The 17,604-nt window shown below is 43.3% G+C and overlaps 1 protein-coding gene across 2 annotated transcripts in view; it reads right to left on the bottom strand.

Moving 5' to 3' along the window:
* Positions 1-3,584: 3,584 nt before the first annotated feature.
* MINAR1 (membrane integral NOTCH2 associated receptor 1) overlaps positions 3,585-17,604 on the bottom strand; it is a 53,026-nt gene continuing 39,006 nt past the window's right edge. For both annotated transcript variants that reach the window (XM_048956479.1, XM_048956477.1), the window contains exons 2-4: positions 14,030-16,372; positions 12,316-12,570; positions 3,585-8,905 (exon numbers count right to left, since the gene is read on the bottom strand). In XM_048956479.1, coding sequence (XP_048812436.1) covers positions 8,708-8,905; positions 12,316-12,570; positions 14,030-16,327 — 2,751 coding nt within the window. In that variant the 5' untranslated portion in view covers positions 16,328-16,372 and the 3' untranslated portion in view covers positions 3,585-8,707. The remainder of the gene's footprint in view (positions 8,906-12,315; positions 12,571-14,029; positions 16,373-17,604) is intronic.

Raw genomic sequence — 17,604 nt, 5'->3', positions numbered from 1 at the left:
CAACTATAAATGAGGAATAAGCAGTAATGCCATTGTGATCCACACATACAGCCTCCTTACCATAACAGCCTCCAGGGGCAAGGACAATGGGAATCACCCAACGGGAGCAAAAAGCACTGAAACCCACCATGAACCAGCTGGAACACCTCCATCCCACCCCAATATCACTAATGTTTGAGCTCACATTGCTTTTTTGGGGCCAAAACAAGTTAGACAGCAAAAATTTTGCCTGCAGAGGAAGAAAGGCCGTGTCAACAGAACAACATCCTCTCCTATGATACCATTCCTTTGTTACCTTTTTCTTAATCATTTTCACCCTCCTGATCAGCAGAACTGAACTGGAGGAGGAAGATTTTGTCCACCTGTGAGCTTGTGTCTCAAGGTCAGCAGAGGTTTCTGAGAAATGAAGAGTTCAATCAGCACATGTAACAGCAATCACTAATTACAGAAATGTTTGTTCCTTAGAATACCAGAAACAATATACGGCCATCTCTGCACTGGCTCCTCAGTTCACCTTGATTCATGAATAACCATTGCTCCCTCCCTACTGTAAATACAATTCTAAACATATGGGAGAGAATTTGTAGTGAATTAGGGCTGTACATTATCTCCATGATTAGCTGCATTTGTTACCCGGCAGATGTCTGAGCAGTAAAAATACCCCCGAGATCAGTATCCTGGAGTTCCCAGCTCCTTGATAACCAGTCCAAGGATTTCATGTTCCCACTGTGCTCTGATCTGGGTGGCCCTCAGCAGATGCTTGCTGCCTGCCTGGCTCCTGCAGCGCTAATCCTGCCCTCCCCACACCACCACCCAGCAGAGCATCGTGCTTCCTCTACTCTCCTTCCCTAAATGCTTTCCTGGTGCCATTCATCACTTTCATGGTACATTTCGACAAGCAGAGCCAAGCACCTCCCAGGTGCTGTAACACTCCTTGCCTCCAGAGTTTCAAATTTGGCTGTAACTATGATAACAATCATGCCATCATAAGCATTAATGCTGGTAAGATATCTCAGCCCATATCTGGCCCCCATTTTCCTCAGTACTTCAGAAACAGAAGGTGAGGGAAATTCTCCATTCCAAGAAAGAGCCTGAGGAGTCACACAGGGAATTACTGGCACAAAATGAAAGCCCACGGAGATCAAGCATCTCATCACAAAACATACAAGGCATACAGTTCTGCCTTGAGAGCTTGCACATGATTGCCTTTCCCCTCAGTGGTGCCTCTATCCCAGGGGGGCCTTGTTTTTGTCTGCTCATATCTTTCAGCAGAAAGAATACCAGTGCCACTGCCCCCAGACAAGGCTGCTGCTCCTATAGACTGGATAGCACAGATGCTCCAGCACCCAACCAGATATCTTTTGTCCACCAAGAGATCTTTGCTGGCTGCCATCACTCGTTCCTTTGCCTAGCAATCACTTAACATGAGCCCAAGTCCTACTACAGTTGGAGCTCATTCTGTGGGACCAACAGGCTCACACACATCAGGGGAAGTTCAGGTTTGTTATCAGGAAAAGTTTCTGTACCAGAGTAGTGCAGAACCCAGTGGTGGGTGTGGAACAGGCTCCCCAGGGCAATGGTCATGGCACTTTGCTGCCAGAGTTCAAGAAGCACCCGGACAAAGCTCTCAGACACAGGGTCTGATTTTTTGTGTGATCCTGTGTTTTGGACCCAGGAGCTGGAATCAATGGTCTTTATGTGCTCCTTCCTACTCGAGATAGTCCATGATTATATGATAATTTGGATTTCACTGCCCTTCCCTTGAGCTCCAGTAAATCTGGTACCTTAACACTTCACACTTTTGCTTTGAGTCCCAAGTGGTCAGGGTTGCATTTGTGACAGACAACAAGGATATTGCTCGTTCCATAACCCATACGACCATTGGGACACAACAATGAGCATAGTTTTTCTGCTGGCTGTCAAACAAAGCCTTGAAAATGACAGCAAGTGGCACTGGATCCCCTTTGAATTCTTATCCCATTATTCTGAAGTTGTTCCCCAAGCTGCTCTGTTCATCCGGTACACAAGCAACCACTCATCATTGGTTGTTGGGATAAAAGATCAGCACATCTTTCTCCCTTAGTAAGGATACAAATACCAGTCCACCCTTCTAGCAAGAAAGGATTTTTTCTACTTAGTAAGAAAACATAAGGATAAATGTAGGTAATTTCAAGTGATCTGAGCTTTTATTGACCTGTTATTGTTCAGTTGCTTTCAAACAGTGCAGAGTTTAACTGTGGTTAAGAGGCAGGTTTTTAACCCACTGCATTCAGAGATGTCTGCTTTAGAACCTTTCAACTAACCCCATCCAAAGGAGTTCAAATCCAGCTGAACAAGCTCACAAGATTTTCAGTGCTTCAATCACATTAAATAAATGGAGAAAAATACATATTTAGAATCAAGGTTGGAAAAGAGCACTAAGATCTTCTAGTCCAACCATTTCCTCACGCCTACTGACCACGTTCCTCAGTGCCACATCCCCACAGTTCTTGAACACCTCCAGGGACTCCATCGCCTCCCTGGGCAGCCTGTGCCAATGCATCACCACACTTTCTGAGAAATTTCTCCTAATATCCAATATATAGATATTGTGCATATATCCTTTGTTACGGTTACCTGGGAAACTCCCCAAGGAAAGGCTGTTTGAAGGAATTAAGTGCCATAAGGTGAGAAAACACAGAGTGCTGCTTTACTGAATAGCAATTAGCCATACTAGAAATCACACCATAACATTAATTTTACAGCTACAAGACACTGGCCTTGAAGAGAATTAATACACTTGCACACACTCACTGCACAGTCATAAATTTTCGTAATGCAATTTTATGAGCCTCTTAAAAGGTAACCATTGCAAAAAAAAAAAAAAAAAGTAACAGGAAAGACAGGGTAAAGTTCAGCAGCAATATTTCATTAGCAAGACAAGGCAAGAATACAAATGACTCAGCCTCCTTGGCCCTCCCCCCTCTCCTCTCACCTTTATGTGGGGAAAAACACTCAGAACTATAAAGATTTGTTCTACTGCAGGTAGCACAACAGCCTGGCAGGATGGGGAATTTTCAATGCAGACAGAGATCTGTCTGTCACTAAAGCAGAGCTCACAGCAAAGCTTTTCAGCAGTGAGCAGACTGCCCATCGTTTCCACGGCTGGGCAGAATAATTGGCATTTCTCTTGTCCTTCTCCCAGGAAGGGCTTTTTCAGGACAGGTAATTCCCTTTTCCCCTTCTTCTGGCACAGGGGGACACCTGCATGTGGCCGAGGTGGGCATGAGTTGGAGCTCCAGGGTGCGATGGGAACAATGTGTAGATAGCACAGCTTGTACCAGAGAACAGAGCAGAGAACATTCACTCTGTGAATAGCAGAGTTGGGCATCTTTTTATAAGCACCAGAAATCAGAACTGCGCACTCTTACCTAACAGGTTTCACCCTTTTATTTTTTGTCTTCGACATACTAAACCAGTTTTCAGTCTTCTGTTTGTAGAGAGTGGTGTAGAAGTGCAACCTCCATAAAGCCCAGTGTTAAAGATAATAGGGGGCATCTTCATAACTCTGTGATTTCCAGGCTTCCACAATGTTTTGGGAGTCAGTGAGAGGAGATTCCAGATTCCAATTCTGTATTTTGTTTTGGCTGCCAGCACCATCAATGGGACAAGGAGAACTCCCAAGACCAAGGAGAGCAGGGAAAGCATGACTAGGGATGGATTATAGGGAAGAAACTGCTGCAGAACATTTAGTTTCTAAAAGCCTCCAGTCTCAGCAGCAACTGTATCTCCAGACATATACTCCCTGCCATTTCCTCAACCCTATAATGCATTTCATTTCACTGACAACCACTCTGGTCCAGCAGGGAATGCAAGCCTCTCCACCTGCCTTCTTGAGCTGGGCTCACCCAGGACTATTCACAAGACCTCCTTGAAAAATCTCCATGTATCAGTTTTAAGGAAGGATGAGTGCATCGTTGTTTTTGGAAGTGATTTGTGACTCTCACAGACTGTTTGACCATATTGCAGGAGACAAACAAAATCAAAAGCAACTTACTTAAAGGAGGAGCTGGGCTGCTGACAGCTTGATTCTTCCTTTCTTTGAAGAGTTGCTCCAGTTTCTAAATGGTCTGTGAGGATTTGTGTAACAGTAAGAGGTTGAACAGTCCATGGTCACTGCAGCCATCAGAACTGAAGTTTCCTGGAGGGATTACTGGCAGAACAGAGCTTTCTAAGGCATAATGCTGTTTCCTGAAAACATAACAAAGAAAATATCAGATTAAAGGAAGTATCTCATCTTTATAATTACTCCCGCAGACACTTGCCTTTTCCCGAAGTGCACACCAACACAACTGACCTTTCCTTTAAATAGGACCACAGTGCAGATAATCTGGGCTGCAGGCTACTTTCTCTTCTTCGGTCTGCGGATTCAGTGTGATGGAGTCACAGGAGCGCTGTGATTCAATATGGCTCAGAGATCCGGTATTTCGTTTGTGACTCTTTTGTGTGCCAGGCAGAACCATTCACCAAAGCTCTCTTTGAAATAAAGAATTTATTCAACCAGGACAATTGATTGGTGTGAGCAATACGCTCACAGAAGCAGAGGTTGCATGGGGCTGTGTCCTTGTGGAAGACAGAGCATTGCACATGAGAGCTTCCTTCAACCTCGAGACTCACGTACTCTTTCCAGCAATGGCTGCAGAAAGTTGGCAGCGTCCTGGCCTTCCAGCACAATGATGACACAGATAAGGTCTGTATATCCTATACATTCAGTTTCTTGGCTAAGGAACTAGAGCCAGAGACCTTTTTTGGCATGAAGCTGGCCACATTTAGCATTAATATGACAGTTCCTATTCCTGGATTTGCACTATAAAATAAAAATTCAGAGGGCACTTTCACCTGTAATCTTCTGGACTTGATGCTACAATCCCCCAGAATCAGGATAGTCCTTCTCAAGGGAACTTGTGCTGGTTTGCAGCCCAACCCATGGCCAAGGAGAACCTCACACAGAGAACTCAACAGCCCCATCCTCAACAGAACTGCTAAAGCAACGCATAAAAGGGGTTTTTGCAGTAGAGATGAGGAAATTGGGGTCTTAGCCTATTGTGTTTCCTGTCGTTGTTCACCATTTACATACATTGTCTTTTCTGCAGCTCCTCTTTGCAGTCTTTGATGCTGCATTACTTGTAGTTTCAACACCTGGAATTTTCAACAATGTCATTTTGCAATTAACAAGTCAAAAGCAACAAATTAAATTCCAGTGGAGATCCTAAGCAAATGAATCTCCTGCTGATAGGTAAGTGACTATACATAGTTATCTGTTGCACTGACATAAAAGGAACAGCGGTTGCACAAACGTGTAAAGGAAACAGACTCCAAAATATTAGTCATGACCTTGTTAGAACAGTTGATATGGCATAATTCAGTCATGAAATAACCTACAAAATGAAATATTATGATTAGTGTCAAGAGCTAATCTCCCAAAAGCTCAGGCATTGTAATGCAAAGGAGATTTTTAAAGAAACCCAACAAACTCATTTTTCATTATCTTCTGCCATCTTATTATTTCACAAGTGAGAAATCCATTAGCAATTCCGCCAAGAACTAGATGGAGTGCTTAGTTATCTAACACTGCGATGCTCACATCCCATGGCTATCTTGATGTCCCTGGAAAAGAAAAAGAGGAAAAGCAATGGGATAATAAATTACTGTAACTGCTTCATTAAAACTTGGGACACTGTAATTTTCAAGTTTATTTGGTATTATATTTAAATGAACCGAAAGGCAACATTGTACAGTTACTTTATAAAATAAAATCATTACATTGTACATTAACCAAAGCCCCATTAAAAAAAAAAAAAATCCTAAAAAGTCATTTGGGGACAGATTCTGTTCTTGCTCTTCTACACATATGACTTATGGAGCTGATTTCTGCAGCTCTCCTGTTGTAGGAAAAGTAAACAGGATTCGCCCCCAGAATACTATTTATTTAATTTTGTAATTCTTGCAGTTGCATTTTATCATGTGTAATATATCAAGTTTATAAGGCATAAATACGAAAAACAGTTCAATATGTTCATCATAATTTTAATTAAATAATACAATCTAAGACACTTTTTTTTTTCAATCACACCAAGGATTACAATGTACCTATAGCTTTAGTTTATTTTTCTTTTTAAATACAAAAGTCTATCATGTAGTATACAGCATATATGAGTTGATAACTGGTTCACAAGGTCAACCACAATATTCTCACAGGTTTCTATTGTAGGACCTCCCCTTGTTTTATACATTCTGCACAGGGCTGAAGGGTCCCTCCTTCCTGGGCCGCTCTCCTCTGGCAGCAGCAGCAGCCACCACTGCACCACCCTTATCTATTTTAAGCAAAGATGAGGAACTCAATGGGAAGACTTGGAATGCCCATTTTCCATAGGGGAAGCCTAGGGATGCCCATTTTCTATAAGGGAAGGCAAAGTGGTGGCTCCTGGAGGTATCTGTGGAGCATGGAGGTGGAGCCGGGCTCTGCCTTCCCCACTGCCCATGGGCTCCTAGCACTGCTGAGATGCTTCCCAGACACTGCGAGAGCCAAATGGAGCTCAAATTAGGGATTTGTGCCAAACCATGTGCTGCCATGCTGCTACAATGGGATGGGTTGCCTCTGTGCAATGGGAGGATGGGCAAAAGCGTTTCAGTAAATTAGGGGTACTTGGGATGCTGAGCTCTTAGGTTCATGACTCAATCTCCTCCCAGATCCTCAGGATATTTGATGTCCCTAATGCAAAAATTCCTTGATGCCCAACGAATAACATTAGGACTTCCTGTCGCTACCTGGAACCAGTGAGATTTCTACATCTACAATCAACATAAATTGTGCATAAGGTAAAATGCAGAGCAATGGCTCTGCGGAGAGTATTCACATGTCTAAAATTAGACATCTTGCTGGCAGTTCTGAAACATCCCTGGGGGTTACTCTACCTGTCTATATTTACTACGTATGGAAGCTGAGCTCCTAAACATAGGTGCTCTGAATCACATGGTGATAGAAGGCCTTAGGGGAGCCCAAAATAGATGGTGTGAATTATTCCCTGTCTACTGTGACTCCATCCTGCAGCACCTGGAAGGAAAGAGAAATCTTAGTATAGAAATGGGAAGAAAAAAAAAACAACACAGGATTTGGGTCAGGATTGCACCAGGAGGTGCAGGTTTTGGTGTAGGCTGTGCATCCCATCCACCCAGAGAGGGACGGGCAGGGGACGCTCTCACAGCTGCTACATGGCTGTGAAGGAGCCAAATTACCTTCCGTAAAAAGCATTTACTGAGAGGATCTCATTTCTCTCAGAAGACCAGCAAGATCACGTTAATTCTTGAAAATACTTTTTTTAGATATTTTTTCCCATCTATCTGTGACAGAAGAGAAATACTGTCCGGGTATTTACTTACACACTGCATTGACGGAGTTTCTGTCATAGCTTGAGAATTCCTTTTAACCTGCTACGTGCATTTGGGATAGAGCATTAAATGGATGTTTCTCATGGGGTTACAGACTTCTTGCTGCCCAGTAGAGTCAACCATCATTCTTAAGCACATTAGCACTAGGGAAGCAGAAGGGCTCCCTGCGCTGAATGCATTGCATTAACAGCAAGTTTCCACCAGCGCTGAAAAACTGTGCCCTTAATATAAGTGCTCAGTAACCACCAGCCCTGCAATTTGAAGAGCAATCCGAACTGTATAGAAGGCTTGCGGGAAAAGAAGCTCCATTAGTACCCATTATGCCATGATTTATGTTATGGGCTTAAAATAGCAAAATTAAACCGTTCTGTTTAATCCACAGTCTAAAAAAAGGCACAAAGACTTTGTGACAAAATTATAACTGTTCAGATTACATTTGCAAGAACTTTAGCAGAGTGTTGCTTGGATTTGCCAGCTTTGCTTGCTGGCAGGAGTGAAATTGAGACAATTCCACTGTCTGCAGAGGTAAAGAATACCCTTTCGGCAAGGCATGTTTGCCAGCTCTATGCAAATGTTATTCAACAGAAGCAACTGAAACCTCTTTTGATTGCTTTAGAACATAATCTTTTTGGTCTGCAGCACATTGCACTTATCCAAGTACTCAGTGATGACAGTGGGTCTTAGGGCAAGACCAAATATAAAGAGCCCTTTTTAATCTGAACATAGAAATGAACTCTGTTCATGGCTACACAGTCTGCTTTCAATCAAATGATCATGATATGCATAAATACTATAAAATAAATACAATACATTCAGAGTTTTCTACATTGTAGAGCTTTAAGACATTTGCAGCTCCCCGATGTAATGCATATAGAACATTCCCTTCTATACAGTGCTTCCTGCAGGTACTCACACCTCCACCGAATGCAACATAGCTCAGACAAACCTCACCCTTTTTCTGGATTCTCATCAGTCTCTGGAAAACATTATATTGTCTCTTTAGGAAAAAAAATATTGCACTTCTAAAAATGCATAAAAATGGAACCGAGTTCCCATCAGCTCTGCCACGCACACGGACCATTATTTGAAATAGCACTTCTCAAAAAACGTTCTCTCTCATCATTTCACGTTTTGTCTGCGTTTGCAGCACTCTCCATCAGGATATCCTCAGAACGTTCCTCCTTAGCAGATTCCTCTACAGTTTTGCCACCGGCTGTTTGAAACAGGGAGTGAGCTCTCTGAGATGCGCCCAGCTGCAGTCACGGCTCTGTCCGTGGGTTCAGGATTTCATTGTACAAATGGGAACTACAATGACCAGGATCACCGTACAAGCGGCCGCTGCTATCAGGGCAGCTATCTTGCACACCTTTGCTCTTCTGAACTCGGCTTCTTTGCGCTTTAATAAGGAATCGTAGCCAGGAGTATAAATGTCTTCCATCCAGTACTCTAAGTTGTTCGGGTTTAAAGATTCTTGAGTCTAAAAATTAAAAGGAAACAGTTGTTAAGTGCCTGGGATCTGTCACCAATAAAGCAAGCAAAGCCAGAACGCCTCCCAGCTGCTGTCAGGATGAAGTGAGCTATGGCTGCTCCATGCATCCCTCCAACTGCATTTCTCCCAATCCCACTTCCGTAAGACTGAAGGAAGAGGCAACAAAATACTGCAAGAAATAAACTCCCTCAATGGTATTGTTCTGCTGCAAAATACCCAACATACTTCTGATATGCTGGAAACATCATCATCTTGGGTGGCATTTAAATAAGATCTCTTTAATCTCCTTGGCAGCAGAGATGTCAGCAACCGGGCTGTCACTGCTTTCTAAATTATTAAAGCCCAGCTGGTAGGAAGGGCTCCTCACACACATTCCTTACAACTGACATTTTATGAAGCTAGCCCTAACTTTGAACCATGGGACCATAGGATACCCCAAGTTGTATGGGACCCGTAAGAATCACTGAGTCCAACTTCTGGCTCCACACAGGCCCACTCAAGACATTGGGGGTTTTTGAGTGTTTTATTTCTTATGGTTTTTTCTTCCTGTTTTTTTCTTATTCATTACAATTTTTGAGCTCTTTGAGCTTTACATTTCCACCTTGCTTGTGGTTGTTTTTTTTTTCCTTCCATCCTTTCTCCAAGGGAAAACAGGGAAAAATGGAAAACCCAAACAGCAGGCATTGTATTGTATTTAGTAGAAGAAAAGAAAGCAAAAGTGTGAAAAAGGAGAGGAAAAAAAAAAAATTAAAGAATGACAACTTTTCCTTAAAGCTGTCTCCTGTGTCTGAGTATCCAAAAGGCCATTTCTTTAAAAAATAAGGAAGATTCCCCATAGAAATATCCCAGTGAGAATACCCTAACACAGACGTTTCTGCGCCATAATGGGCCCAATGCAAAGCTCATTGGAGCCAGCACAAAGAAACTCCAGCAGACTTGAGAAGGATTTGGGTAAGCCTTTAATTGGCTCATTGAGATTTGTGGCCATGAGCCGCTGGCTGAAACCTTCCTTTGCCTGGAAGCACTATTTGCTTTATGCAAAGAAGCATTCCATGGCAGTATTGTACAGCCACCTCAGAAATAAACAATTAAGCAGCAGTTTCATGATCGTTTAAAGGAGATCTCTATGACAGCTGAAGCAGAGACCATCAGCTGAGCCTTCATGCTGCACCATTCATCCTGACAGTGCCTCGTTATACACAGGACAAAGCACTGGGATCTCACCTGGACCCCACGCCTTTGACTCAAATGCAATTTTGCAATTTCTGCTTTAAAGGAAGATCAGGAGAAATTTTAAATGAGCAAACAACTGCATAAACAAAACCAAGGACAGCCGTGCTATGCTTCAAGGGAATTATACTTTCAGACCCCTCTGCATTGATATTGACCTTTTAACTACTTCAGAAGGAAGATGCATTATTAAAAAGGCCCATTACTGTTAGTCAGCTTCCTTTCCCATTTCATTGCCAGATGTAGGAATGTTCATTAAAGCATAATGTATTTACTTTCAGTTCTAATAAAATTAATCACTGAGGAAAACCCACTCATCAGTCTGCGTCTGTTCTTTAAGTCTGTCAGTAAGCTCTATTATGAAGTCTAGACGTGAGGTTTGTGGAGTAGATGCAATTCCTACAGTCCTTTTGGGGGGAGAGAATCAAACTTGTAAAGTTTTATCACCTTTATCCTAAAGATAAATGATGGCACTAAGCTGCTTTCTCTGGTTTGCTCACAGTCATGCAGAGCTGCTTACATGGAAGAAAGCAGTCCTACAAGGACCAGATGGAGAACACTTCTCCCAGGGGAGTTATGCTTCCAAATATCACCTCCCCAGTTGCCTCTGCTCAGCAGATAAGGGCTGTTTTGCTGCAGAGGAACTGCTTGCAACCTCTTCCTACTATAGCACATGGGCTGCAATGACAAGGGAAGGAATTTGGTAAACCCCTTGATGCTTTTAAATCCCAGAGAGCAGCACACAGCTGAGGTCCCTGTGCTGTTCAGTTTCTCTCTGAGTGCATTTCAGCCACTGCAAGGAGCAAAGCTTGGTGAGGATAAGGGTGTTCACGAGAGCTGAGCCTGGAAGTAAATATGCTGTGCCCAAATTCCTTCGCGATCATTTATGCAAGTTGCACTATAGCACTGTGGGGGTGACTGCATGCACTGCTGATCAGCCCTGGGCTGTAGGTCAGTGTGCTTCTAACACTGCCAGCCCAGCAGCTAACCAAGGCAGCTTGCTCGGCTCTGGGGCATGCAAATGTCTGCAAGCAGCCCAGAATGCCTGAGGTCAGCACCAGTCGCCTGCTGGCTCTACCTGCTGCCATACAGAATCGTAGAATAGTGTGAATTGGAGGGGACCTTTAAAGGTCATCTCATCCAAATCCCCTGCAATAAACAGGGACACCTAAGCTGATCAGGTGCTCAGAGCCCCATCCAGCCTGACCCTTCTTATAGCAGCTTCAAATATACAGTGATTTGGGAAAAATTAAACCCCAAATTGGGTTTGTCTTTCACTAACCCACTCTGCTGTTTTTTGTTATTCTTTTTAAGCTATATAGCTATGCCTGCATTAACAAGTTGTACAACCTGGTGGGAGCAGATCAGCAGAAAAGCAGTAAAGACCCTGGATCTCCCCTTCTGACTTTGAAGGAGGGAAGTGGCTTGGGACTACCTCTGGTTTGGTCCATTAGTGGTCGGGAGTGCATCATTTGCTCAGGGAACACAATACACAATATAGTTTAAAATGAACAAACTCAGTTGGCACTCTGCAGTATGAACCAAAATCAGGCAAGCATTGACTATTGGAAGAATTAGCACAAAGGCACACACACTTGCAAACTGAACTAAAATGTGAGCAAGACACATTAACTGATCTGCTCTTCATGTGAGCTTGTTGTTCCAACAGCCTCTTCAATGCCATAACAGCGATGTGTTTCAGAAGGAATTACAGTATTGAATGTCTCCTACGAATATCTTGCTTCATGTTTCCAAAGTGGAAAAAGCATTAACACAAATTCTCTGTGAACAATTCAGACAGAATGAGGATAAAAGAAAAAGCAACAATGCTAGATTCCGCCCACTGCCTTGCTATGAGCAGTTCATCTCTGCACCCCGTTATCCCCATCTTCTTTGTTAGAGCTACAGATATTGTGCTGGCCTACCAGACATTTCTCCATTACAGAATAAGAGGGAGCACCAACCTGGCAAGGATCATCATTCAGCAATCAAACATCCACATTTTTTTCTTTGTTCTTAGCCAGGATGGATAGGGATCAGCCAGACTAGTGGCTCAACACTAAATAGCTCCTTTCTGAGCTATCCAAATCCCTTCTTAAATGCATACTCTAGTAATATCCAGTCACAAACAAGCCATTCACATTAACAAAAAAAAAAATGGGACTCACTTGTAGATCCAATGCTGCAATCTTGCCTTTATCCCCTGAATTCCTCGTGTATTCTTCTATGGTCCACGATGGCTGGGCACGTTTCACTTCAGCCAGTTCTGTCAACCTCATATCTGTGTAGAGCGGGTTGCTTTTCATGTGTGACTTGAGTGATGCAGGGTAAGGATGAGGACTAAAGACTTGTTCAATCAAGAAAGCATCTTTTGGCTGTTTGGGGAGTCTGTGTGGCTGTGGGATTTCGTATTGCCTGTCTGCCTGCAATAGGGTTCAAAAGAATTTGAAAAAAGAAACAGGACTATGAGGGAGTTAAACACAGAGGATAGAGATATTCCTTTCAGACTCACCAAAAGATATTGCTTATAGGTCACAATAAGAAAAGTATCAGTTAGAACAAAGGCTTTGGTTGTCCTTAATCTTTTTTGCCCACCCTCTTCTCACAACCAGATCAAAGAGGTATTTTACAGACTTGGCTCTCCACAGCATGAACACAAAGAAAATGCAAAGAGGAAATCTAGGTTTCGTACTGTTTGCAGGCTATGAAACTATTCTGAAAATAGCCCTGACATGCAGAAAATCCTAGCTGACCTGGTAAAGCTATGAGCCCCACGCAAGCTTCCAGATTTGTGTTTCCAGATCAAATCTTGTCAGGAAGATGTCCTGGAATACTCTCCCCTTGACACCATACCACCTGTTGAACCAATCCAACGTGATCCATACTCTACCACAGAAGCAAGGAAGGGACTTTCAAAATCAGCATTTCATTCTGGGCAGATGAATGTACAGAAATGCTGAGAGTTGGGCTTACTAAGGGTAACCCTCCTCCCCTTCTGCAATCTGCTAATAACCCATGGTTCATGGCTTCTTGTTCATCCCTTTGGACTTGCCCCATCAAACGTCACCCTCTCTTTCCTCAATCATTCTTTGCCCTCTATCCCCATCTTAAGGAGTCACAGCAAGGCCATCTTGTGTTCATGGTAAACAGTGGAACTGCAGGATCTCCAGTGCCCTCTACCAGCCTCCACTTCCTTGAAACTGAAACAACTGCCCACGTAGTATGCAGTTGTAGCTGAGCAGCAACCCTATCTCTGTGCAAGGACAGCCACAATAGGCATGTTATCTGTGAAGGCAGCAGTGGGCAGTGGTTGGGACAGATGGTCAGAGATCCTCTGACTGACGAAAACAAGACAGAGGAGGGTTTAAGACACTTGTAAATGGCTGTGACGGTCAGACACGTAACTACAGTTTGCATCTCATGGTGCACATGCAAAGATTCAAAACCATGAATATATTTTTTTGCGTTTTAAATATGCTTCTCTGATAATAGCCATCGCCATGCAATTTCAAACCATCTTTTTAAACCAACCTCTGGAGAATTTCAGACTGTAACAATTTTCCTCATGCTCTTTTCACCAAGTTAATTACCTGGCCTCCTTACATGACGATGATGAACATCATCTTCTTTCAAAGACTTCACCCAAATTACTCCTCTCTCTTTTCAAAAGAGCGAAGTGCTTTTAGGAACAACTTGACCATATTGCAGCTGCTCAGCACAAAATATGTAGGTACAAAATCACTCAATTACAATAACAATAAGGATAGGAATAACATGGCAGGGCAAAGAATTGCCATATCCTGAGGCTCGTGGTGACTGTGGAAAACATTCATAACTAGATTATTTTTAGGTGTTTATTATGGGAGCTAAGGTTGAAATTACCTCTTTAGATTTCCTGTGCCAGTCCTTGTTTTCTCCTCCATCTCTATCTTTCATTTCCTCGTCTGTGATGCCAACTTTGTTGGTGTAAGTGATGGCTCTCCAGTCTCGAGGAGAGTTTGAAATGCTTGCTATTTTGGATTCAGTTGCACTATTTTCCTCTGTTAATGATCTTGATGACCTCCTAGTAAATAAGCTTTTTTTTAAGGCCTTTACTCGAAGACTCTCACTGTTACTTCCGCTGGCGTCTGAACAGCACCATTCAGGATTGTTCTCTAATTTGCTCCCATGAGGAGTGTTGTGGCACTGAAATATCTGGGGGGAATTACTTTCATCTGACGCGGCATCGCTTGTCAATGAGTTGAGATCTATTTGCACGCTGACCTTCTCTGGCTGCTGAATTTTTTGATCCAGCTTGCTTAATTTTCCCAGGACCTGGGAGATTTCTTCTCGGACGCCTGAGAGCGATTCAAGTTTCTTCTCTATTTCACCAATCCTCAAAACTAATTTGCAGACACTCGTTTTCAGTTCATCATCCACGTTACTGATATCTGCCCGGACCACTTTATCTAATTTGTTGCAGGCACTCCCGTTGGAGATTTTAGTCAGATTGTGCTCAGGTGAGCTGTCACAGTCTGATTTATGCATCTGAGACAAGGAACCTGTGCTATTGTAGCACGAAGACTGCATCACTCCTGTGGACCCACTGATACTCATGTCATCCAAAAAGCGGAAAATGTCACTGATATCATCACTCACTATTTCAGAGTCATCATCTGAGTGCTTAAGAGAGTGCCGCTCTGCATACTTGGCTTGGCCAGGTGCGCACAAATCCTTACATTTCTTATGGTCCAGGACTTGCTGCTCCGTTTGTGTCCCAACACTCATGGTTCTGTCAATACTTAAGATTTGAACAGAAGTGCAATTAATGCTTTTGTCCTTAAACTTTTTGACTGGCTCGTGCTTTTCCACATCTAGAATGGAAGGAATTTCCTTGGGTTTGTGTCCATTTTGTTTCACAGCGTAGTTTGTCTGCATAATGGGTTGCTGATCCTTCGGATTTAGGTAGGACTGATGTCTGTCAGCTGAAGGGAAGTTTGGAGATGGGTTGTTTGAGCTCTGGTACCGTGGCTTCTCTTCTGACTGCTTTCTATTAAAAAATGATCGTTCAAAGTCAGGTACCTCCTCAGTATTTAAGCTCCAGCTTTTAGCTGGCCAGGCAGTTTGTTTGGTTGGCTTTCCAGTCCACTTTTTGGTGTCCTGGGGCCCAAGAATAGTTGTTGGGCCGAAATATGTTGAAGCTTGAAGATCATCTAAGCTCTCGTGCTTCACTCGTCTTTTATCTGGTATAGGAGAATAAACTGGATTCAAGTACTGGCTGCTGTATGGCATTTCAAAGCTGTGGTTGAAAAAAGTCTGCTTAGAGCTTTCTTTTCTGTTCTGAGGCTCTCTGTGTCCATCTTCTGGCTTTTTGTTGGATGGTATTAAGTTGGGAGATATTGTAATCAGATTATGAAAATCTTCTTTGAATATATTTCTTTTCTGGACACACGACTGCATCACAAATGGCTCATCGTTTGAAATGAAAGTTTCTTTCAGGCCTGTGCTTATAGGCAAAGAGTCTTGGTCTGAAATAGATTCATTTTCAATGTTCATGGGGAAGTACGTGCTCTGCATCTCGCACGGTGGAGACGTGGCAATGGAATAGGATGCCAGAGCCTGCAGCCTGTCCAGAGATGCAGCCCGGCCCTTCATCTCCTTGTTAACTCCAAGCAAGAAGTTGGGCTCTGATGAGGGAACAAACTGCTGGCAGTCTTTGCAGTCCATCTTCCTGCATTTTGAAGACCTTCTGACTGCAAAGCCCTGGCTGAAGTCCTGCTCACTCAGCTCACAGTTGGGCACGCACTCTGCCATGTTGCAGATCTCCGTGTCAGACCTACATGACTCAAAGGACTCCTTCTTCTTCACTTTCTGCCTTGCAACTGGAAGTTTCTCCTTGGCCACTCCCCCGTTCATTTGTATGAGGTTGAATATCGTTACTATATCTGCTGCCACCATGATTTTCTTTGATTGCTGATTGTTTACAGTGCATCGCATTTTGTCTTTGAATAAAGTTGCTGGGAAATTAGGATCCAGGCAAGCAGTGTAAAACAGCACGCTACGGAGTTTGGCCAGCTGGGACAGATCAAACCTTGCACAGAGTGACTTGCAGAGATCCTGGTAAGAAACAGTATTCTGCTTTGTGTCCAGCTCCTCCAAGATCTTCACCAGAAAGAGTGAGGTTTCCTGGTTGGACTCCATAGTTTAAGCGTATTTTGTCATTTAACTGGAAACTGTGTTCCACTTCTACAGCAACACACAACAGCAAACAGAAAAGATTGTAAGTCACCCATAGATAATGCCCAGGACCTTGTAATTCAGCCACAGATGGGACCTGACTCTAGTCATGCAATCAAGGGATCGGTTTTATAACCCAGCCTCAAGTTTCCAACCTCCAAGGCTGTAATCCTAGCATCAATGAAGTCAATAATGCTTAAATGGAAGCAGGATTTCATCCAAGGAGGCTCATTTGTGTCAGTATCTGCCAAAATGAGCAAGTGAATAAACAGTAGGAGCTTTGCAGGGGCTGAACTCATGGCAGATGTACTGTGACAACCTGCTTGCTATTGAGAGAAGAATAGAAAGAGTTAAGGAAAAAAAAATCTCACAATCTTGAAACCAATCCAGCAGATGCTAGAGGGCTGCCTGCCAATCAGGGAGCGTCTGAAGGCTGAGAAATATCAAGGACAGAGCACATCCTCTTCAGTGATATGATCCCAGAGAAAGCTGGGCAATGCAGCTCCATTCACCAGCCTGAAGAGACAGGGCAGAGGTGGGGAGAAAAGGCTGCACGTTTCTGTGAGTAACAGGAATAACTGAAGCAAGCACAGCTATTGTGAGCAGTGTGTTGGGAAGGTTGTGAAACCGTGCTTTCAGAGTGGGAACCAACCTCTGGCTATTATGGATCTGGAAAGGATGCTAGCAATTCACTGGTCTACGCAGGTCACAGTATGCTGTAATCTGCCAATTCCTATGCCTGGTCACTTGTTATTCTTACTCATAGGAATGACACAAACATTTCTCCTTCCCTAAAAGCTGTGGTATTTCCCCCCATTCATTCCCACCCTTAGATGTCCCTGAAAAAGGGCATCTCTATCCACACCAAGTGCAGAATATCTGTCTGAATGACAAAGCACAGGTTAGGCTTGCAAGGTTCCTTACTACTCCTTTAAAAAGTCACCCCCCATCCAAAAATATCAGAATTCCTGAGCACTGAGCAGAAACGCTGAACTCTCTGTGCTGTGGCCTTTCATCTTGACCTGATGTTACACTGCTGATCGCTACCAGTGTCAGAAGCCAGCGTACAACAGCTTTCACAGCCAACACCACAGCAGCACCTTCCACAGGGGGAAAAAAAAAAAGAAAAAAGAAAAAAAAAAAAGCAGTTGCCCATGAGGAAATCTCCATGCAGATTTGCCTTTTTATTTCAGAAGCATCTTCCTGCTGCCTACGATCAGGAGCTGAGTAGCAACAGCATC

This window comes from Lagopus muta, chromosome 10 (genome assembly GCF_023343835.1).
Source record: "Lagopus muta isolate bLagMut1 chromosome 10, bLagMut1 primary, whole genome shotgun sequence".
NCBI classification, from domain to species: Eukaryota; Metazoa; Chordata; class Aves; order Galliformes; family Phasianidae; genus Lagopus; species Lagopus muta.
This window is presented reverse-complemented; position numbering and strand designations above follow the sequence as displayed.